At 52.2% G+C, this 22,756-nt stretch overlaps 1 protein-coding gene across 1 annotated transcript in view; it reads right to left on the bottom strand.

Annotated features, from left to right (window-relative positions):
• Positions 1-12,191: 12,191 nt before the first annotated feature.
• CACNG5 (calcium voltage-gated channel auxiliary subunit gamma 5) overlaps positions 12,192-22,756 on the bottom strand; it is a 41,931-nt gene continuing 31,366 nt past the window's right edge. Inside the window, exons 3-7 of the mRNA XM_086687807.1 lie at positions 21,706-21,959; positions 20,174-20,260; positions 18,320-18,460; positions 15,257-15,402; positions 12,192-14,937 (exon numbers count right to left, since the gene is read on the bottom strand). Coding sequence (XP_086543933.1) covers positions 14,680-14,937; positions 15,257-15,402; positions 18,320-18,460; positions 20,174-20,260; positions 21,706-21,901 — 828 coding nt within the window. The 5' untranslated portion in view covers positions 21,902-21,959 and the 3' untranslated portion in view covers positions 12,192-14,679. The remainder of the gene's footprint in view (positions 14,938-15,256; positions 15,403-18,319; positions 18,461-20,173; positions 20,261-21,705; positions 21,960-22,756) is intronic.

Raw genomic sequence — 22,756 nt, forward strand, 5'->3', positions numbered from 1 at the left:
CCAGAGCTGGGCTTGGGCCCCACTTTCTGAGGCTCTGGCCTTTCCGCCGTGACCTGCTGTCCTCGCACCAGCGTGGCGGCCTCTGCGTGGGCCCCTTCCCTCCTGCCCTGCTCCCCTGTAAGGGGCTCTGGCCCAAGCCTGGCCTTGGGGCTGACCTGGGGCAGTGGCCAGGCCACGAGCAGGGACACACGGGACTCACTTGGGACAGAGCCAGCTCGAAAAGCCGTGGTGCTGTGGGCAGGTGCCTGGATGGGAGGCGTCCGTAGAGAGGTGGAGGAGGAGGTTGGGGAGACACCCGTCAGAGGAGCAGTGGAGCAGAAAGGCAAAGGGCAAACGTTCTGGAGTTGGTCAAACCTGGGCTTTCATATCTACAAGCCAGTGGCCATTAAGTTAACATGACCTCTTTAGGACTCAGTTTGCTAATCTGTCTGATGGGAATAACAGCACTTCCTTCATTAGATTGTTCCGAGGATTAAGTGGAATTTCATATGTAAAGGGCCTGGCACATAGCAGGTACTGAAGAAACCTTAGTTTTCATCCTTTTCTTCTTTCCCAAGGCAACAAAGAGGTTCCGGGAGCTTGCGGGGTGGAGGTGGGGCTCTTTCCTCTGCAACATCTTAGAGAGAGGAAAGGAGGAAGAACCAAAGGAGCAGGAATAGCGACAGCCCTATGTTTAGGGGGCACAGAAACGCACTGAAAGTTCCAGATTGAGCTACTGTATAGGAATAATTATGGCTGCTATTTTTGTGCATTTGTTTAATAACGTTAATTTGGCGACAGCCTGATATTATAACATCCTCTCCCACACAGAGGTGGCTTTCACTCCCTGTTCTCCAGAATCCATTTGTAGTTCCCCCGATGGGTTTGGGCTCAGGAGCTGGTGAGTCACAGCTGGAGGGGCCTCCAGGAAAGTCCCCTCTCCACGTGGGGGGCAGGAGCTCCTGACAATGTCACCCTGTGACGGGAGAACCTGAAACTCACCCAGCCTTCCAGGGAATGGCCTTCCAGCCTTGCCCTGGGCCTCTCCGAAGGCTGGCAGAGAAGTGGCCATTCTTGAGTCGTTTAACCAGGGCGGACTTAGAGGAGAACTCATGGTGGCTAATGGCCTTGGAACAGAGGAAAGCACAGGGGCCAGAGAATCGTCGCACCAAAAATTACAACTTGGAGATTTGTGTTGAAAATAGAGATAACATCAAAGAATGGTTTCTGAGTGAGGGCTGGCAAAATGGTACCCCTTAGTGGATGTTTTGGCTGAATCAACCCAAATGTCCATCGGTTGGAGATTGGGCACATCCATACGACAGGGCACGTGCAGCTACAGAACAGAGTGACGATCAAGGTACAGAAAGCAGAAAGCAGATGAGGGGACGTTTCTCTGGAGCTGTATTCCAGCTCATCAATGAAGAAAGAGCAGTGTTAAAACACTCACATTTCGCAACCGCCAATGACACAATGGATCCGGACCGTGACTGTCAAGGGTTACTAACTTCACGTCTCCCAATTTCAGATGTCAAACTTAAGGTATTCTTGAAGTGTGTTATTATTGGCTTTGTGATTTAAAAAAAAAATTTTTTTTAACACTTATTCATTTTTGAGAGACAGAGATAGAGTGTGAGTGGGGGAGGGGCAGAGAGAGAGCGGGAGACACAGAATCCGAAGCAGGCTCCAGGCTCTGAGCTGTCAGCACAGAACCCGACGCGGGGCTCGAACTCACGAATGGTGAGATCACGACCTGAGCTGAAGTTGGACGCCCAACCAACTGAGCCACACAGGTACCTCTCGGTATTGTGATTTTATTTTTTAAAAATCTTTTTTTTTCAACGTTTATTTATTTTTGGGACAGAGAGAGACAGAGCATGAATGGGCGAGGGGCAGAGAGAGAGGGAGACACAGAATCGGAAACAGACTCCAGGCTCTGAGCCATCAGCCCAGAGCCCGACGTGGGGCTCGAACTCACGGACCGCGAGATTGTGACCTGGCTGAAGTCGGACGCTTACCCGACTGCGCCACCCAGGTGCCCCTCGGTATTGTGATTTTAAAAGAATCTGAGCGTATATACGTAACTGTGACATGCTTATACAGGAAATGATGTGATGTTTGGGGTTTGCTTCTAAACATTCAGGGGTTGGACATGTGTTCATCCTGGTTGAAACTGGGTGATGGGTGCAGGAGAGCTCACTGTACTATGTTGTCTACTTTTGAATAAGGTTGACATTTTTCAATTTTTAAAAAATTGTTAGTTTTTTAAGTTCATTTATTTATTTTGAGAAAGAATGCAGGGGAGCGGGGCAGAGAGAGAGGGAGAGCGAATCCCAAGCAAGCAGGCTCTGTGCTGTCAGCACAGCCCTACACAGGGCTCGAACCCATGTACCATGAGATCATGACCTGAGTTGGACATTTAATCAACTAAGCCACCAGGCACCCCTGGCTGACATTTTTAAAAACTCAGCAGTGTTTTTAAAATAGTGGATTTGTTTGGGTAGTGAGGCTACGCATGGTTTCTTTCCCTGCTCTCATTTGTCTGTATTTCCCAAGCTCTTGAAGATGAACGTATACTCTCACCTGCAGAAGGCGACCTCATAGCACAGTGGTAGGAACCTCGGGTTTGGCATCAGACAATCTAGCCTCCAGTTCCCACCCTCTGAAGACCGGCTCAAGGACACCACCATTTTCTGCTGTCTCTTCCCTTCCCTCCCCGCTACTCTTGGGAGAATTAACCCTCCTTCTTTCATGTTCCCAAATTATGTGGCTGGTCCGTTCATCCACAGAAGATCTTTGATTGGATGATGTGTCTTCCAAGCGAAACTGTGAGCTCTTGGAAGGCTCAGAGAGTGTTCTTCTCGGATATGTGGCTGCAGGTAAATCACTTACCTTCTCTGAGTTTCCTCTGCCGGAAGAAGGTATTATAATGCTCCCCTCGTGGAATAGTCGGTGATACCCACTAGACGACAAACAAGAGAAAGCTAGATAAGCCTATGTGGTTCTTAACTAGGGACACCCCGCCTACCCCCTGCAGAGAACAGCATCTGGAGACATTGTTGGTCGCCACAATGGAGGATGAGGGTGCCACTGGTGTCAACGGGGTAGAGGCCAAGAACGTGCTAAATATCCTGCAATGCACAGGACAGCCCCCACGACAAATATCATATGAGCCAAAATGTCAACGAGGCTGCCATTGAGGAATGCTGGACTGTTTTAGTCGGGGTAGGGGGGGCGGGGAGTGGAATATAGACGCATTCATGCTTTGCCTGTGGGAATGGAAACTGTGGCCTCCGTTCTGAAAAGCAACTAGGCAGCGTTTGGTCAAATTAAGTGCACACATATCCTGTGATGCATTCCACTCTTTGGTATCCCAAGGCAATGGCCACAAGGTCTGTAAGGTCTGGGCGATGAGCTCTTGACTCTGGCCTCTTAACCCCATTTTTGTGGTGTCTGTCAGTGGGATTTTCACGGGATTTAGGCAAAAGGTGGTGATTAGAGGAAATGGACTACAAGTTCGTGGAGAAAAACAGAAGCATCACGACAGCAGTGTTAATGAAAAAGCAAGAAAGGGAATGACAGACGTAATGTGAAACCATTTATTCGAATTCAAATCACATGCAAAAAAACTCAACAACACACATTTAAGGAGCAACAGATAAACAAAAAGTTACCTTATGAAATACATTTGAGTGGTTACTCATGGGGTAGGAGAAGAAAGGAAAAACACATGCATAGATAAAAAACCAAGAGCCAAGGCTTTGTGGACCAGTGACAGACCAGTTCACACACCATGAACTAGAGAGTGTAATTTTTAAAAAATATTTATTTACTTTTGGGGGGGGGGGCGTGTGGGTGTGAGCAGGGGAGGGGCAGAGAGAGAGGGAGAGAGAGAATCCCAAGCAGGCTCTGCACTCTCAGCACAGAGCCCCAGGATCTTACAAACTATGAGATCGTGACCTGAGCCTAAATCAAGAGTCAGACACTCAACCAACTGAGCAACCCGGGCGCCCCCGGAGAGTGTAATTAACTCAACTCTGCTCTAGGGTTTGGAATCGATAAATAAAATGAAATGATGTAGGATAAACTGCTTGCATAGATGCTGACATAATAATGGTAACAATAGCTAAAATAATGCGTTAGTACTAATTTAATTATTATTAATAGTCTAACAGGGTAAATTATTACGAATGCTTTGATCATTTTCTCATCTCTTTCTTCCCTCCCCCCCCCGTTCCCGGAAAGAGAATCCACCATTGTTTCTATGGACCCACTGAGGGAGAATACAGAGTATCTTTCCAAGGGGACAGGCTGGAAGGAAGTCCTTGGAAGAGGTCAGGGAGAACAGCCAACTCTGGGGACAGTCCCCATCCTGGGAAGGAAATGAATCAGGGAGTGTAATAGGTGGGATCCTAGAGTGGTTGAGACTAGAGTCCCTCACATCCCAAGGCAGGTGTTTCTGAGGCCATTGGACACCAGGCATGGATGTCCTTGCCTCTGCAGGGACCCTAGCACCTACCCTGGGCTGGGCTGTGGAATCCCAGCTGTCCGATGGCCTCTGTCATGCCCTCCCCATTGGGATTTTGGGCAACCCTTGGAGACACTGAACTTCCCGCCACCCAGTTGAGGGGGGGTGGGGCTCAAGGTCAGACTTAATTTGATTTAGAAAAACAAGGTGACATTTGTCACACTTAAGTAGTGTTGGAGTAAAATTCATTTGTGCTACACTTTTTCCTTTGCACTTCACGCAGCCAGCAGCATGGGAGCTCACACATATGGTGTTTCAGGAAACGTTCTGTTGAGCAAACGGAAATATTCCCTCCTCCTCTCCAGCTGGTGGGCTTCAGACTGTCAAGGCCTCCCTTTCCGTGTGCTTGTACTGGCTATTTGCTTCACAGTGTCCTGGGATTCAGCCTGGAAAATGGGGCCTGGAGGCCAGAGTCCACTGAGTGCTCGTGGCCAGCATCTGAGGCTGACTCCCCGGCACTGTCAGGATCAGGTCATTGGGCAAGCTGGATGACGCCAGTCACACTCTCACCAGTCAGGCCAAACATGGGCTGTGAGCCTTCCTCCAGGAGCTGTCAAGAGGAGAGAGGGCAGGGGCGCCTGGGTGGCTCAGTCAGTTAAGAGTCCGACTTTGGCTCAGGTCATGATCTCATGGTTCGTGGGTTCGAGCCCCGCGTGGGGCTCTGTGCTGACAGTTCAGAGCCTGGAGACTGCTTCGGATTCTGTGCCTCCCTCTCTTTCTGCCCCTCCCCTGCTCGCGCTCTGTCTCTGTCTCTCTCTCAAAAATAAACATTAAAAAATAATTAAATTAAAAAAAAAAAAAAGAGGAGAGTGCAGTGAGGGGCCAGCATGCAGGAAAACGTGGAGTTGTACATCCATTTCCAACATTGGTTGTGTGAAATAGTAGAAAATACACATGGTGGTCTCTTCTCTGGTTCCTGGCACAGAGCTCCTAAATCCCTTGGAATTTCCCAGGTGATGGGAGAGTCTTTTGTTCTGATGAGGCAACCCTGGGTGGGCTCCTGGATAGCTTCAAGATGGGGGCTAGTCACCAGAGAGACCAAGGCATGATTAGAAGCCTGGAATTTTCAGCCCTACCCCCCATCCTGCAAGCAGGGAAGAGGGGCTGGAAATTGGGCTAACGATTGACCAGGCCTACATGATGAAGACTCCATAAGAATCCTGAAGGAGGAAATTTGGAGAGCATCTGGGTTGGCGAACGCACTCATGTGCCCAGAGGGTGTTACACTGCAACTCCACAGGGCTACAAGCTCCTGTGTTCAGGACTCTTCCAGACCTCGCCTGCCCTGTGTATCCCTTCATCCACCTGCTCATCTGCATCCTTATCATAACCTTTATCATCTAATAAACTGGGAAGCGTAAGTGTTTCCCTGAGTTCTGTGAACTGTTCTAGCAAGTGACTGGATCCAAGGAGTGAGGTCATAAGAACCCCTGATTTCTAGCCAAGTTGGACAGAAGTTGGGCGTAACCAGGAGACCTTCTTGTAGTTGGCATCAGAAGTGGGGGACAGTCTCACAGGACCGAACCCTCTTAACCTGTTGGGTCTGCGCCAACTCTGGTTAATGTCAGAGTGGAATTGAATTGTGGGACACCCAGCTTGGTGCGGGGAAACCGACACGCGTCTGGTGTCGTAAGTGCTGTGTGTGAGTGTGAAGGACGAAGCAGTGAGTTTTTCCAGCAGAGATGAGAGTAGTAAATGGAGAGCTTTCAGGAGAATGGCACCTCACCATTCTTTCCCACTTATTGAGACCTTTTCTTCCCCATCAATCTTCAAACAGGAGCCTGGACTATTTCTCTGATTATGGAAGTGGACGCTTTGGCCGTGTGGGGCATTTAGAACTGCAGGTAGCAACCAATTAAAACAGGGCTTTCAGAGCACCGCAAATATCATCTGTGTGGTTATGAGCAAGCCCCCAACCCTCTTTAAGTGTCAGTGTCCTTTCACGAACCGGATTGAGAGGGCTAAATGAAGGAATGCTCGCAAAACCCCTACTACGTGCCAGACGCTCTGAATAAGGGCTTTACATGCACGCTGATGATGACGTCTGGCGATGACCCCTCTGCTGAACTCGTAGGGCCTTAGACTGACATTCACAAGAAACCGTGTCTTGATTCAAGATGGTGAATCCATTTTTCCCCGAATCTGCCACTGACCTCGTAGGACACCATCCAGCCTTGATCATTTAGGGCACTGAGAACTGCTTTGGATTTAATGTGTGGTACTCACCTGGAGCCTCTTGGGTTGGTTTAATTTTGCCTCTTGGCCATTTTGTTAAGACAAATAACCTGAGGAGGACTTTTACATTTTAAACACATAGTTGTCGTCTTTTAAAAAATAGACTCCATAGTATTTTCACACGGATTCTATTGTGTCTAATATGGGGTAGGAGGTGGATGTGTGGATGTGGGTGGACTTAATATAAAAATTGAGCCAAGTCCAGTCTGCTGAGAAGACTGTCATACATGGTCTCTTTATTGCCTGATCAGAAACCTCCAAAGCCCTCAAGCCTTGTTCTTATTATGATTGCTGAGTGTGAAATGAATTATTCAAAGACCAGTGATGAAGACTGGTTTAAATTCTGTGTCGGAGCCCTGAGACTGTAAGGTCATTTCTGAGCATCTAAGGCCTACTCAGAGCCAGAAGTCCATCCCTTGGCCCTGAAAGTGGGGGCAGAGAGAATACTGGCTCCAGAATGCTGGGCACTGCTGTCCTCTTTCTCAAAGGCAGGCCCTTCCTGCATCCCGATGAGTACCAGCTCAGCAGGGAAAGGGCCCAGGAGCAGAGAGGCCAGGAATGTGCCCATGGACTTGACATCTTGCCCATGGCATAGCCTCGTCTAAAGAGGCAGGGTCTGCGTGGGTTGGGAGGGAGCAAGGAAGATGCCTGGGCCTTTAGCCTCTCTGGTTGCCCACCCAGGATCATTTCCCCTTCTTTTCCTCTACTTTGTTTGGGAAGCAGTACCCCCCGACCAGACTCAGAAGGGGCTTTATCCTCAATCTGAAGGGGGAAATCCTGGTAGATCGAAGCCAGTGGTTATCAACTCTGCTTTCACACAAGAACCACCTTGGGAGCTTAAAAAAAAAAAAAAAAAAAAAAAAAGCTCATGTGCCTGGAACCCAGTCCCTAGAGCCTAGAACATGGCACAGTCTTGACATCACCTGGAAATTGCTAGAGAAACAGTCTCAGTGCCCAGCTCAGAACAAAATCAGAATCTATACTGGAAGAACAATTGGTCAAAGCCAATCAAAGTGCAGCACATTGTATTTTCCTAAGGTGGTTGCCACAACAGATTCCTTTCTCATGTCCCTCTCTTCACAAGAGGACTTTGATGCGCATCACGTCTCAAACTGGCAGGATCTGCGTTCTCTCCCCTTACATTTGGGTGATCTGGTGATTATGATGGAAAGGACACCGGATGACATCCAAGGTTACTTCAAAGAAAGGCAATACTGCCTGTCTTTTAGGATGTTCACTCTCAGACCCCAGCTGTCATGCTCCAAGGAAGACCAGGCCTTGTGAAGAGACTGTGCATAGGTGTCCCAGCCGACAGCCCTGGCTGTGGTCCCGGTGGACATAATTGCCAGACAAGTGAGCAAGGAAGTTTTGAAGATGATAGTCGCTGACTCTAACCCCTTGAGAGATCCTGAGTGAGAACCATCTTGCTGAGCCCAGTCAGCCCCCCAAAGTGTCAGGAATAGTGATATGATGGCGATGAAGCTATTGAGGTTTGGGGTAACTCGTTATTTCAATAGATGACTGGAGTATGTGGTCACCCCTTCCCTTTGCCAGATGGTGGTTTATCAATGGGCACATGACCCCAGAGGTGGAGACTTCTGGGAAATTGGTCTTTCTTCCTAAGAAAGCCACAGAAGAAGAGATAGTCCTTCACTTCCTTCTGATGTTGTTGTATCTAGATAGGACCCTTGGCATTGCTGCCAGCCTGAGGATAAAGTCAATGGCGGCACCACCAAGAGATGGAAAGAACTTGGGCTTTTGATGGCATCGTTGAGCCCATGAATTAGCCAGTCTTGGGCCCACACCTACCCCTGGCCTTCCTGACGTGAAGATAAGAAATACTCCTATTTAAAGCAGTTTGAGTCAAACTATTACTTGCCATTGAAATGACCTATTTGTCGCGGCGCATAAGCCAGAATCTGATCTCCACCAGCTTTAAAAAGGGAGGATCTCAAGGCCAAGGTCAGTGAACAGTGGGGTATCAGATACGTCCCCCCAAAACTGCTCCTTGCTGGTGAGGAGAGAGCCAGAGGAATGGGAAAAAAGCCTCTCCCAGGCTACGCGCAGGATGAGGGGTCGGAGCGGGGCAGGGCCGGGAAAACATGGCAAGTCAGCTAAGCTTGGGGCATAAAGATGGTGACTCCGAACCAGTGCTCAGCCCTGAGCCAGTACATCTGCTCCACTGGGCACCACCAGGATTCCCATTTAAGTTGTCACTCAGGCTCACTCCTTCCCAGGGCAGAGAGGCCGAGGAGGCTGTCCATCTTATGGGTGGAGACACTGAGGCCTGAAATGTGCCACTGGTTTTCCCAGAGGGGGTAGCTGGAGGCTTGAAGCCCAGCTCCGAGGTGGAAAGGCTGGGTTGGGACTCAGCAGAGGAAGCCACGGATCCTATCCCCGAGCCCTCAGCCCACTGGGATAATCGGCCAGCATCTCATCTGCCAATCAAGGCCAAGACTGAGCTCCTGATGACATTTCTAGGATGAGCTTTTCCAGGGAACTGTCAGTTCCCTCCCCTCACCCAACTCCCACCTGGAAACTTTCATCTCCTAACAGACATAGTCACATTTTGGGTACCTTTCAGCTGGGAAAGATTTTTCTTGCCTTTTGGCACAAAAGTGGTGCCTCTTGAACTTGAACCCTTGGAGGCTCTTGACCTCCGGAGTTGGCTCACCGGGGCCTCACTTCCCATAACGCCATCCAGGGGAGCAGACGCTGGATTGAGAAGCTCCACTGCCTCCCATTCCCATTGGCTGAGAAGGGGACAGCTGAGTTCATCTTTGAAACCTCCCCCCTCTCCCCTCCCGCTATTCTGGGGCCTGCCATTTGCACTCTATCATACACAATCTTGTTCTTCCTTGAGGTCCCCCGAGTACGTGCTCTCTTAGCTAAATTCTGCATTCTTTGGGGGTGTCATCTGGGTGCCCCTGGCAGGAGGCAGAGGCTGGGGGTCTATCATTTGAGCTTGGTTGGATTTTGCCTACAGAACTTAGTCTTTTGAGCTGGAGACAGAACCTGCAGATGACTTTATCCAACTCCCTCGTTGTAGGAATGAAAAAAGGAGGTCCCTAGGCTGCTGACAATACGCAGAGCGGGAGCAGTGCCCTGCAGGGAACTCAGGTCCATTGCCACCCTGGAACCAGCAGAGCAGAAGCCTCGCTGGATGCAAACACCCAAGGGCGAGCGACCCGGGCAGAAAAGTCTGGCTCAGAAGCAGACGGGGAGATCGGCCTTTAGTACACATGAGGAAGCCGAGGCAGGCCCCGGGAGGGTGTGACCTGTCCAAAGTCACTAGGATCCCAGTGCAGTTGTAGGTGGGAAGCCAGCAAACAGAATTCTTCCAGAAGGAAGGGCCTGAGGCCCCAGCGCCCATCCTGGGTCCTGGGGAGGGGGGGGCTTTGGCCCAGCTACGGCTCACCACCTTCCACCCCCTTGGGGAGAGTCAGGTCTGCACCGTGGCGGCCTCTGAGACTCGGTGCCATGGCTGACTTCACACTTGCAGTGCAGGCCGGGCCCTGGCCCATCTGGCACGTTCGGTGGAATCCACTCATTCACCTGTTCCCACTCACGGAGTGTTCGTGTTCCAGAGGCTGGGAAACTTCTCAAGGGTTGTGTTAGCATGGGAGCGTGTATTCACCGAGTGTAGGATACCAGCCAACACTGGGGGAGCTGCAAACGCGCTCCACGCACTCGTCAGGGAGATGGCTTCGGCTGGAGGGACAGCCTGCGAAAGAACAGAGCCCTGGGCGTGGCCGTACACGTGCGTGCATGGGTGAGCAGAGATGCGCCGACTCCCCCTACTCCTGTATCTCACACCTACCCTGCAATTCTTCTTTTTAAAGTGTATACATTTGCTTTGAGAGAGAGAGGGTGGGGAAGGGGCAGAGAGGGAGAGAAGCCCAAGCAGGCGCTCACCGTCAGAGTACAGCTCAACGAGGAGCACAATCCCACGAACCGTGAGATCATGACCTGAGCTGGGATCAAGAGTCGGATGCTCAACTGACTGAGCCACGCAGGCGCCCCCCCTACCCTGCAATGCTTAAGATGGAATACCATTTCCCCGGATCTCATCTGCCCTTTATCCATCTGTGGTGGTTCATTTAATGTGTCAACTTGGCTGGGCCACGGCGCCCAGATTATTCTGGCAGTTTCTGTGAAGGTGTGTTTCAAATTTTTTTTTTTCAACGTTTTTATTTTTATTTTTGGGACAGAGAGAGACAGAGCATGAGCGGGGGAGGGGCAGAGAGAGAGGGAGACACAGAATCAGAAACAGGCTCCAGGCTCTGAGCTATCAGCCCAGAGCCCGACGCGGGGCTCGAACTCACGGACCGCGAGATCGTGACCTGGCTGAAGTCGGACGCTTAACCGACTGCGCCACCCAGGCGCCCCTGTGAAGGTGTGTTTCAGATGAGATTGCCATTTATGGCAGTGGACTTTGAGTAACACGGATTCTTTCTTAGAATGTGCTGGGCCTCGTCCAATCAGGTGAAGGCCTGAATAGAATAAAGACTGACCTACCCCAAGCAAGAAGAAAATCTACCAGCAGATGGCCTTCAGACTCACACTGCAACTCTTCCCTGAGTCTGCAGCCCGCTGGCCTCCCCCATCTGATTTTGGTGATTTTGGACTTGCCAAGCCTCCACCACCATGGGAACCAATTCCTTAAAATAAATCTCTAGGTGCATCCTATCAGTTCCGTTTCTCTGGAGAACCCCAATACACCACTTTTATGTGGGGAGAAAGGAGTTACCCAAACGTTAAGGAAGGGCCCCCCCCGACACATCACTGAGAAGCTGGTGGCACTTAGGGATTTGTCCCCAAATGCCTCCCCATCAACTCAGTCCACAGTCCTAATAACACCCCATTCCTCTGAAGGCCATCTGGTGGGACAGAGGGTGTCGTGGATTCCCCCCCCCCACCCCCCCACCCCCCCGGGGCAAGGAGGAGGCTGGGGAGTTCCATGTGGGAGGGAGCCCGCAGTGGAATTATTCCTGCCCAACCACTGGTGACCCTGAGTGCTTTTACTCCCCAATTTATCAGACTTCAGTTCATTACCCTCCCTCTTCAAGTGTTGGAGGGGGAGGAAAAAAAAAAATCTCATCAATGTGTTTTTTTGAGTTCTTGAGGAAACAAGAGATCAGCAGGGGCACTGGGAAAGGAGCCGGATTATGATTTCTGAGTTGAGATTACACAGTTTAATATTTGATTGTGGGGAGGCTGCAAACAGACCCCCAGTTCTGAGATTCGTGTGTGGACGGAAAGGAAGCCATAATGGTTCCACAATGATCGATAACCTTCCCCCCTCCCGCATGAAGGAGGACGATGACCCAGAACCTGTTCGTAAGAGAAGCAGAAGCTGTATGTTCCCAAGGTAAGAGCTTCTTGGCTTAGCAAGTCCAGCAGCCAGGCCAATAAAGGCCCATCCTAATGACGTCAGTCAACAATCAGCTCGTGTTTAGGCGTGGATTCTATTTTTTCCAGGTGCACAAAAACAAGCTCAGTACAGTGACAGAGAAAGGGAAATGAGGGACAGGAAAGTGCATCTTAGGAGGGTAATCACATGGACAAAAACTGGAGAAGAGCACATCTAAACAAGCGGTCCAGTTCGGAAATGCTACCTACTGGTCTGCACGTACACTAACCGATGCCTCTGCTGCGGAGAAGAATGTGGTTTCCGTTTTATTCTGTAAACAGTAACCAGAGTGTGATGGTCATTTGCAAGGTGCCAATGGACTGGAAAGTTGGGTTGGGTCTATAGTTGCTATCAGTTTCAAGGCAAGGATTGAAAAGTCACGTATGATGGCATTCTGGAGCTTTCTACACGAGGCTGAATCAATGGAGTTGGGGGCGGGTATGTGCGAAGCGGGGGGCTTGAAAATAATTTAGGCCAAGCCCCTCAGAGCAGACGGGCTTGCCCAAGGATCCGTGCTGAGTGAGTGGCTGAGCTGGGACCAGAGTCGCCTTCTCTGATCTTCTCTACTGTGCTGTGAAGCACGTGTTATAATCCAGCTACGAAGCAACTTGCCGGTACCTGTTCAATTGTGTGGCCCCCAAAGTAGTGTGTTGAGGCCCTCACCTCCAGAACCTCAGAATGTGACCGTATTTGGAGACAGGGCCTTTACACGGTGATGAAGGTAAAACCGGGCTCTCTCAGGACGGGCTCTAATTCAATCTGACTGGCATCCTTATACGAGGGAATTTGGACGCCAGGGGTGGGCACACAAGCAGAAGAAAGACCCTGTGAGGACACATCGAGAAGATGGCCATCTGCAAGCCAGGGAGAGAAAGCGAATCTGCTGACGCCTTGATCTCTGACTTCTGGTCTCCAGGACTGTGAGAAAATAACGGTCTGTGTTTTGAGCCATCGGGTCTGCGGTGTTTTGTTACGACAGTTCTAGAAAACGAACAGACTGTCCTTTCCAAGTCCGTACCCACAGGTGTGTGGTTTTTGGTACAGCTTTCCAGGGCCCACGTGCTGCCCGCGGTGGCCCTGCGAACCTGGAAGCCAATGCTATCTTAAAGAGAGCAAGAGAAAGACCGAAAAGCTGGCAATGCAAAGAAAACACATGGCAGAGAGCCTGGCTTTGTTTCGCTGCTCACAATCTCAAAACCAGAACTACACACACTGAGAAGATGCCTGGAGGACTGGGGTCACATCCTGCGGCGGCCCTTCTATCGATTTCCCCACCCACCCCGCTGCATTTCATGGAGAGGGCCTGGTACCTCCCAGCCCAGCTTTGCTACTAGGGAAACGGGCATCACCATGCCTCATCTGGAACCATCTAGTGGCCGACATAGGCCCCAAGTCCAGGAAGCAGATGCTGCCCTGTGTTAGGATTAAAGGGCAACCCCCAAATGTTCACAGAGAGGGGCTGGATCCTTCCAAGTCTGGCTTGCTTAGACTCAAAATGCACCAGGTGTTGGCAGATCCAGCTCCAAATCCCAGGCAGCCTCTTTGAAAGCTGCCTTCTACTTAGGTGGTATAGACGTGTGTCTGTAGGATTGTATTTTAGGGCCTTGGACAGGAAATACTGCCCATTTGAGCAGGGGCAGTATCCCCAGGGCCTGAAACAGTGCCTGATGGTACTAACTCGGACCAGCCAAAGTGTGAAATTCTCCTTGTCAGAGTCACTTCTTGGGTTAAGGCATTAAAGACCCCTGTTAAAAACGGTATAGGGGCCATACATATTAAGACATCATCAGCCATTAACACCTCTTTGTGACTTTCTCAGAGTAGCCTCAGAATCCCCCCCCCCACCCCCCCACTTAGCCCGGTAGGGACCAAGGCTGGGGCAGCCGAGTCCTGGTGGGAAGAGAGGACAGAAGATTCACAGCCTATGGGGTGGAGGGGGGGCGGGGAGGACAGGACGGCGTGTCGCGCGGACCGACGTGGGTAACGTAAACGGGTAAGGGATTTCACGAGGAACACTGCTTGGCAATTCTGAACCAGCCAGACCTCCGTATGAGATTCACCTTTTGCCCTGATGGTCCAGAACACGAACACGGGGGCCAGGCTAGTTGGCAGGCACACAGGTCCGGCTGGGTCTGTGTAAGGAACTCGGCATCTCAGAGCTCGTCTCGGCCTGGGGCCACGGAGGAAGGTGTGTGGGGACAGATAACACGGCTGGAACAGCCACGTCTCCCAAGGAAGGGGAGAGCCGCAGGAGTGACTGGCACCCGAGAGGCGGGGCCACGCCCACACCCTCAGCCGATCAGCTTGTCCGCTGGCTCCAGACTCCTGACCTCACGCTGGGGGCAGCCAGGGCCGCTCTTGGGGAAGCTTGGAGACGACACGGGTCAAGGGACAAGGGACAAGAGCGAAGCGTGGTGGGGACAGCCTGGGCCTGTCAACCAAGGGCCTGGGGCTCACAGACCATCAGGGGAGCATGGGAAGGGCCGTCTGGTTGTCCACAGTCCAGGGAGGAAGGCGGTGAGGCTCAGCAGGGGGAGGATGACATCTGGTCATAGTCGGGGCACTTGAGCAAGGCTGGGTAGTTGCTGTTCATCTGCAGGGAGGCGTCACTGGAGATGTCAGACGGGCTGCGGCCCCGGACCCAGGCGTCCGGGTGCAGGAACTGGCCTGAGTAATCGGAGCAGTTGCTCAGACGGGGACGGTAGAAGCCGGGGTGAGGCCTGTACATGTCCTCGGCGGTGTACCTCTTCATGAACAGGTACACGGACATCACCCCAGCGCTCTACAGTGAGGAGAGAGCAGAGGAGAGCTCACTGCCAGGGGGCCTGGCCTTGCTCCCCAGCTGGGGCCTGCACAGGACACAGCCACCAGAGCAGCTGGAGCCGGGAGGGACGTGCATGCGGGCACAGAACAGGGATGTCCTGGAGGAGCGGGCGGGGGTGAAGAGAGTGATACATTCCGGGGAGGAGGAAGGGCAGCGAGTGCGTCCCCCCCACCCCAGCCACAGCGAGTGCATCTCCCCGCCCCCCCCCCCCCCCCCCCCCCCCCCCGCCAAGTGTCTTCCTGCCCCGCCCCCACCCAGCCTGCTGGGGGAAGGTTACCTCTGTCAACAGGAAGGAGATGGCAGCGAAGGCAAACGACCACCCATACTTGTAGTTGAAATAGGTCTCCGTGTCCCTGGTCCTGTTGAGCATCTCATCGTTGATGCTGGAGATGTAGAGCACCAGGCCCACCACCAGAGAGAGGCCTGGGGCAAGGGCAAGGGGGTGCTTAGGGAAGAAGCCCGGGGAGTTTGCTGATGGGGCACCCACCTCCCCTTGGGGTTCAGGAAGGAAGCTGTGGGCCTTGTGGTAACAATGGTCTCCTTCTGGACTAGAACGAGAGTAGGAGCTCTCCTCCTAAGGACCTTGTTTAGACCATGACCTTCTAGAAAGTAGATAGTTGCTAAGAAAGCTCCCCATCCAGCCACCTTCTGGGCCAGGGAAGCCCCGTGGGTCTCAACCCACCTGCCCACTACGATGACCTGTCAGACATACTTGCCTGAGCCCCATCCCTGAACATTCTGAGTCACTTGGCCTGGGCTGGGCCCCTGGCACTGTGCTCTCCTAAAGATAATGTGAAGTAAGGGTGTAGACCACTGAACTAGCACGTGGCTTTTGCTAAGCTGAGGAACGAGACGGGCTCCCTTGGCAGAGGCGGCCAGGGCGTCCAATCTCCCTCTCCAGCAGGGGGTGGTGACCTCCTTGTGGAGACCAAGTGGCCCATGGTCTTCACAGCCCAGCTGACCGTGGGTGCGGCATACTGAGATTGTGAGGCAGGAGAGGTTAAGCCAGAGTTTGTCCAGATTCTGGCAAGCGTTAAATCAAGAGGCCAGTGGGGCCCCAACTCCTGTGCTGTGGTGCAAGTGACTGCCTCAGGCATTCAATTAGTTACTGTAACTGAATCAGGACATAATTAATTACTCTGTTTTGGGCTGTTCAGGCTTAATTCCACTCACATGATTAAACTAGGGCATCTTGTAGGGGAACATTAAAGGAAAATAGCTGTGATTCAAGCCTTCCTTGGTGCTTGACTCACACTGGAATCATTGCTGGCCCAAGGGAATCCTCGTTATTGTTATCATGAAAACAACTTCAGGTGGCCCAGTTCACTCTGAGATTTCTGATCCCGCTGCCTGCTTCTGAAAAACTTCAGGCGCCTTGAAGCTACTGTACAGCCTTGACTATTTGAAGTTCATAGAAAGGTAAAGGAAAAGTTTAACCCCTGAGTCTGTACCTCTTAGACTAGGTAGAAATATCACCATGCAGAGGGCAGGCCTAGGACACTGCAGGTGCTCAATAAATACGTGTTGGATTGATGGATGGAAAGGTGGATGAATGGATTAATAGATGGAAGAATGGATGGAAGATGGATGGGTCAGTTGAAAAAAAGATGGACAGATGAATGGAAGAAAGGATGGAGGGAGAAAAAAAGGGAGAGGAAGGAAGGAAGGGAGGGAGGGGAAGGGAAGAGAAGAAAGGAGGGGAGGGAGGGAAGGAAGGGAGGGAGGGAGGAAGGAAGGAGAAAAGGAAGGAAGGAAGGAGGGAAGGAAGGAAGGAAGGAGGGAGGGAAGGAAGGAAGGAAGGAAAGAAGGAAGGAGAAATGGAAGGAAGGAGGGAGGGAAGGAAGGAAGGAAAGAAGGAAGGAGAAATGGAAGGAAGGAGGGAGGGAAGGAAGGAGAAAAGGAAGGAGGGAGGGAGGGAAGGAAGGAAGGAGAAAAGAAAGGAAGGAAAGAGGGAGGGAAGGAAGGAGAAAAGAAAGGAGGGAATGAAGGAAGGAGGGAAGGAAGGAGAAAAGGAAGGACGGACGGACCCTCTAGCCTTTGGGATGCCTCCTCCCAGATGTTACACGGACACCTGAAACTCAGCATTTCCCACACTAAATTCATGAGCTGGGCCCAAATCTGCTTCTTCTCCCGTGGTCCCTAGATCAATGATGTGGCACGTCATCCACCCACTGCCCAAGCAAGAACTTGGCACCACCGTTGACTCTTCCCTTGGAAACCTAGTCCTTGTCTTGTTGAGTTTACCCTCCAAATGTCACCTGAATGCTTTCACTCCCTCTTCTCTCCTCTCATCCCCTTAGTTTGGGCCACCGTCACCTCTCTCCTGTGCCACCGAAATAACCTCTCACCTGCTCTCCCTGCCCCTGTCTTGCATCCCCCTCTCCCTTCATTCCCCAGGTGGTCATTCCCAAATCCCCAAATATGATCATATCATCCCTCAGCTCAACATCCTTCTGAAGTTTCTCACAGCGTCCACAATCTGTAAGGCGACCTCACATCCCATCTCTCCTCCCACCACGTTGCACCTTACCCCCCCTCCCCCCCCCCGCCCCATCCTCTCTCTTTCCTCCAGGCTCCCTTTCCATCCCCACCCCCAACCTCACTCTTTTACCTAACTCCTACTCATCCTTCAGCTCGCCTTCTCCTGGTCATCTTCCCTGATCAACCCTTGGTCTGAGTTTCAGCCACTGCTCTCGGCCCCATAGCAGTTCTGGCTGACTGCTATCATAGTCCTTTTTCTGCTGTGTTCAAATTCACTGTCTACTTGTTTATATCTCCCACTATGCTGACCTTTTTGGAGGCAATGATGCCAACACCAGAATAAAGTCTGGTAGATATCATGAATGAATGAATGAATGAATGAATGACAACCTGGTGTCAATCCAAAAAGATAGATCCATATTTAAGGGACCTGGGCATGGGGTGTGACTGGAAAGTGAAGGGGACAGTAGGAGTCTCCTGTAGGATAGCTCAGGGCTGGGAGTGAAGGGGCCAGTATTCCAAAGGCAGGTTGCATTTTCTTGCAAAATCAGGAAGAAATACCCCCTTCAAAAATAAGTATGCTCACTACTGGTGGAACTAAGAAACAAGAGGTGGTAACAGTGAGGCGTGAGGGGATAGCCCAGGCTTGTAATCCCCACTCTGCCCCAGGTGAGTCTCGCAGGGTCATGGATGGACGTGAGGTCATCAGCGGTGTCCCTCACTGTGACTCAGTTCTTCCTGGGGCACTAACTCAGTGGCTCCAGGGCCAGGGGTTGACCCACAGCTGTGATCAGTACTTCCCAGAGCAGAGCCATTGATCAAGAGTCCAGAGTGCACGAAAGAAAACAGCACGTCTTACCTGAGAGAATAAAAAAGATGCCGGAGACAAAGGCCAGTATAGTCCTATGGGGACGGATGTGTCCGATGTTGCTCAGGATAAACCCAATGAACATGAAGAAGAGGCTGACCAGAGGGAATGGTGTGGCCGAACGAATCATTTCTAATCGAGGGGACAAGAGGATACTGTCAGCTTCCCACGGCCTTACTTCCTGCTCACCCACCCAGTTCAAGTGTTCCTGGAAGTGTTTGCCAACCGGTCCCTGAAGTCTTCTGGCTGGCCCAGTTCTCTGGGCTCCATACCCTCCTTGGGGGGCCTGGGGACCTCCCAGTGCTGGCAGGGCTTCTGTCCCTGAGGCAGGGCTGGGAGGTCTGATTTCAAGGGCCAACATGTTTCTGTCTTTTCTCCCAGCACAAACTACTAGGCATCCAATATGGCAGCTGTGGAAGGGCCTGGTCACCCTTCTCCCTTCCTCTCCTGGGGGGTATTCTCCATGGGCAAAGGCATCTATCTCTGAGTGGTGCAGGAGACAGTTCCTGGCCTTGGTTTTCTTCAATTTCGGGAATGGTCTGCATATTAAATGTATCTGATCTTTGTCCTTGGTTCCTGAGAGATGACCTCTATATCCTTGGAATTTCCCAAGTGATAAGAGTGTCTTTGATATTCATAGTGGGCTCCCTGACTACACCGAGTTTCTTCCAATCAGCTGGCTCAGGATGGGGGCTGGAAAGACCAACCATGGGATTAGAAGTTTAGGGGTTTTGAGCCATGTGATACAGGCCCGACTCTGGGAAGAGGAGGGGGAGATTGTGTTCAGTCATGTGGTTGATAGCTCACTCAACCTGCCTCTGTAATGCAGCCCAGTAAAAACTCGGCCCCAAAGCCTGGTTGTGTTTCCTGATTAGTGGACACATCCATGTGCCAGGATGGTGATGCATCCTGATCCTGTGGGGAGAAGACATGGAGACTCGGCATTCAGTACCCTCCCAGATCTCACCCTACGTGCCTCTTTATTTGGTTGATCTTGATCTGTATCCTTTATAATAAAACTGTGATAAGTATTGCACTTTCCTGAATTCTACAAGTGGTTCTAGCAATTTTTTGAACCTGAGGGGGTCACAGGAACGCCTGACTTGTAGCCAGCTTGTCAGTAATGTTGGTGGCCTTGGGGACTTCCAAACTTCCAGCTGGTGTGTGAAGTGAGGGCAGTCCGGTTGGGGGCTGAGAACTTAGACTGTGACTTTGTGCTAACTTGGAGTGATTAGTATCAGAATTGTATTGCAAGTTCATACTGGTGGAGGTGGGTGGTTCAGAATCAGCCCTGGTGAGGCAAAGTCCATGAAGTCAACCTTGGGGGCCAGAGAATTTGCATTAGCTCCCTGAGTAATATAGCTTGAATGCTTAGGGTGGAACCCTCATGACTGGGATCAATACCCTTATGAAAGAGACCCCACAGAGCTCCCTCTCCCCTTTATCTGCGTGAGAACACAGCAAGAAGGCGCCGGCTATAGCAGGGAGGGGGCCCTCACCAGAACGTGACCGTGCCGGCACCTTGATCTTGGACTTCCGGACTCTAGGACTGAAAGAAATTTCTGTTGTTGATAAACTACCTGGTCTGTGGCATTTTGCTCCGGCAGCCCGCACGGGCTAAGACACGAGGCGGAATGCCCTCTCCCTTGCCTGGGTCACAAGACCGTCATGGCCACTGGGAGAATAATTGGCAGAGTGAGCTCTGGTGGGCTCAGGCCAGCACCGCCGGCTGAGTCCAAGGGCATTAGCTCTTGCAAAACAACCTGGTCTCTCCCCGACTCTCCCCTTCACCCTGCTCTGCTCTGGGGAGCCAGTGACCCAGGTCAGGAAGTCTGAGGCACCTACTTAAAACATTGACGGTAGACTCTGATGTCAGCTGGGTGTTCATGGGCATCACATACTCTATGGTGAAGCAGCGGCCCCGCTCCTCACCTGTGAAGACAAGAATCATTGACGTTTCCAGGTGATTCTTGAAACGTGGACGGGAAGTTAGTACATTCAAATGGGGTTCCCAGCTGCTTCTGGGGGCTTTGACCCACAGTGTATTTGCACCTGGGCTGGATCTAACCCCAGGGCGTCCCGTCCCTGGCTGGTGACCCACATCTTTCCCGCAGACATCACATCCCGACATCACATGTTTCCTACAGAAGCGCCACTGTGAAGACGGACCCACGCATCAAGAGTCACATGGGAGGCAGTCAGCCCTGCAAACCGGAGGTTGAATAACACATCTGGCGGCCGTCTCGTTGCTCTGGGGCAGGCTCGGCCGACGATGGTGCAAGGCTGGCTTAGACTCCCCAGGGTGGGTGTCATGGAACAGAGCCCGGAAAGCCTTGTCAATCATTTTGGAAGCCAAATACTAGGGACTTCAAATGCTGCTTCACATTTACATGTGACCATGTGATCGATGCCACATAGTCTAGGGCGGTGGGAGGTGAGGTCAACGTCAGGTGCCATTCCCAAAGCAGACACAAGTCACCAGGAGGCCAGGCTTCGGGGTGCTCTCCCTGCTGAATACTGGTGGGCACCAATCACCACCCCCATCCTCCAAAACCCTGTTTATTATAAAGGGACCACATGCTCCCTCTGCCCAGTGTGCACGTAGGTGACAGGGCCCTTCAAGAAATGCTCAGTGATCACACTGTGGCAGTTCCAGCCAGCTCAGGCTGGTGGCCAGTCACGGAGTACGGAGATGCTCCTCCTGTGCAGGTGGCTCTGGGCCATGGTAAAGGGATAAAGGCCAAGTGCTGGGAACGGCAACTCAAGGGTTCCAGAGAAGTCCCAGCAAACTGGAGGGAGGCCCAGATAGGCGGGATCCGAGCCTACACCATCTTGCAGATTTGGAAGGACCCGCATCTGTGTTTTCTCTTTCCCACTTCATGGGGTTGGAAGAGGAAAACCGCTAAGTAGTTCCCATTCTGTAAACTAGCGGATATATGTGACGCTGAGTCACGGAGACTCACTTCGCCTCCCCGGATCTTCACGTAAGATTGGAAAAGTAAGTCCTGCCTTGGAGTGTTGTGGGGAGGCCCTGAGATGGAGAAGCCCCTGAACAGTTCCAGACCCGGGTGAGGCCACCTCGTCCAGCCTGCGAGGTGCAGTTCGGGGAAGGCGTGGTTACAGTCATCTTTCAGGTGAGGACACGCAGGTCCCGGGGGGATGACATCGTGACTCAGGGCTTGAGTTTGGAACGGGCCCTGGTCACTGCAGGGAGCGCCACCCAGAGTTGACGAGGACCGTCCCTGGTGAACCGCCCCCCCGCCCCGTCCAGCAGGGGCATCTCCTCCCCGTGGGAAGCCCCTTGGGCAGGTTTTCCAAGGGGGCACAAGCCGGCCCTCTCTCTGGGGCCAGGCTGTCCCAACCTGGGGTGCCCTTACCTGCGAGGAAGCAGACACGCCACAGGCCGGAGTGCAGGGACATCTTGATCTCCATGCTCTGGTTCTGGGGCAGGACCACGCCCTCCTCCAGGTACAGCCAGTAGTCAGTGCTGACCGCAATGCCCAGGAGACCCAGGCCACAGACAGCAAAGACGCTGCTCAGCAGGGTCAGGGCCTTCCTCCCGCAGCCACTCATCTTCACCAGAGGTCGCTGGGCGGCCTGTGGCCAAGGTCCCGCCAGCAGGAGGTGCGCTCTGGAGGCAGAGAGAGGGTGGGCCGGTGGTAGCCACCATGGCTCTGAGCAGGCCAGGACGAGGGGTCTTCGGGAGGGAACTAAAGTCAACCCTATACGAAAAGGCACAGGGGCGCCTGGGTGGCTCAGTCAGGTGGGCATCCGACGTCGGCTCAGGTCATGATCTCACGGCTCATGAGTTCGAGCCCCGCATCGGGCTCTGTGCCGACAGCCCAGAGCCTGGAGCCTGCTTCGGATTCTGTGTCTCCCTCTCTCCCTCTCTGCCCCTCCCCCCCTCAAAAATAAACAAACATTTATTAATAAAGAAATAAATAAATATGTAAATAAGGCAGAGGGGCAGGGAAGGCATCTTGGGAGGGTATCTTCCTCATGGGCTCTAATCAGCTGCAGCTCTGGGTCAACACAAGTCAAGAAGCCACACCACAGTCCAAACCCAATGGGCCTCCTAAACCCACCTCATCAGAAACCATCTGACCTTGGCGGCCCAGCACGTGGTATTGGCAGGAGCCAGCTCTGAACCAGCCAGAGACCAGGCATCTACACAAAGTGAGCCATGAGCACAGGTACCGATTCCTGCCGAGGCCAAGGCCCTGGGCTCAGAGCTGGGAAACACAGATGCCGACTCTGCCGACTCTGATGGAGCCCACGGGCCGGCTCAGAACCGAACTCTGGGTTAATCTAGAAACATCCAGGGAGCATCTAAAACTCCCTAAGGCCTGGGTTGCCAGCCTGAGAGATTCTGGTGCAACTGGGCTCATGTGGGGGCCGTGGTATCTTATAAACAGTCTGCACGATTCT

The sequence above is a fragment of the Puma concolor genome, chromosome E1, assembly GCF_028749965.1.
Source record: "Puma concolor isolate L17-30 chromosome E1, mPumCon1.1.hap2, whole genome shotgun sequence".
NCBI lineage: Eukaryota > Metazoa > Chordata > Mammalia > Carnivora > Felidae > Puma > Puma concolor.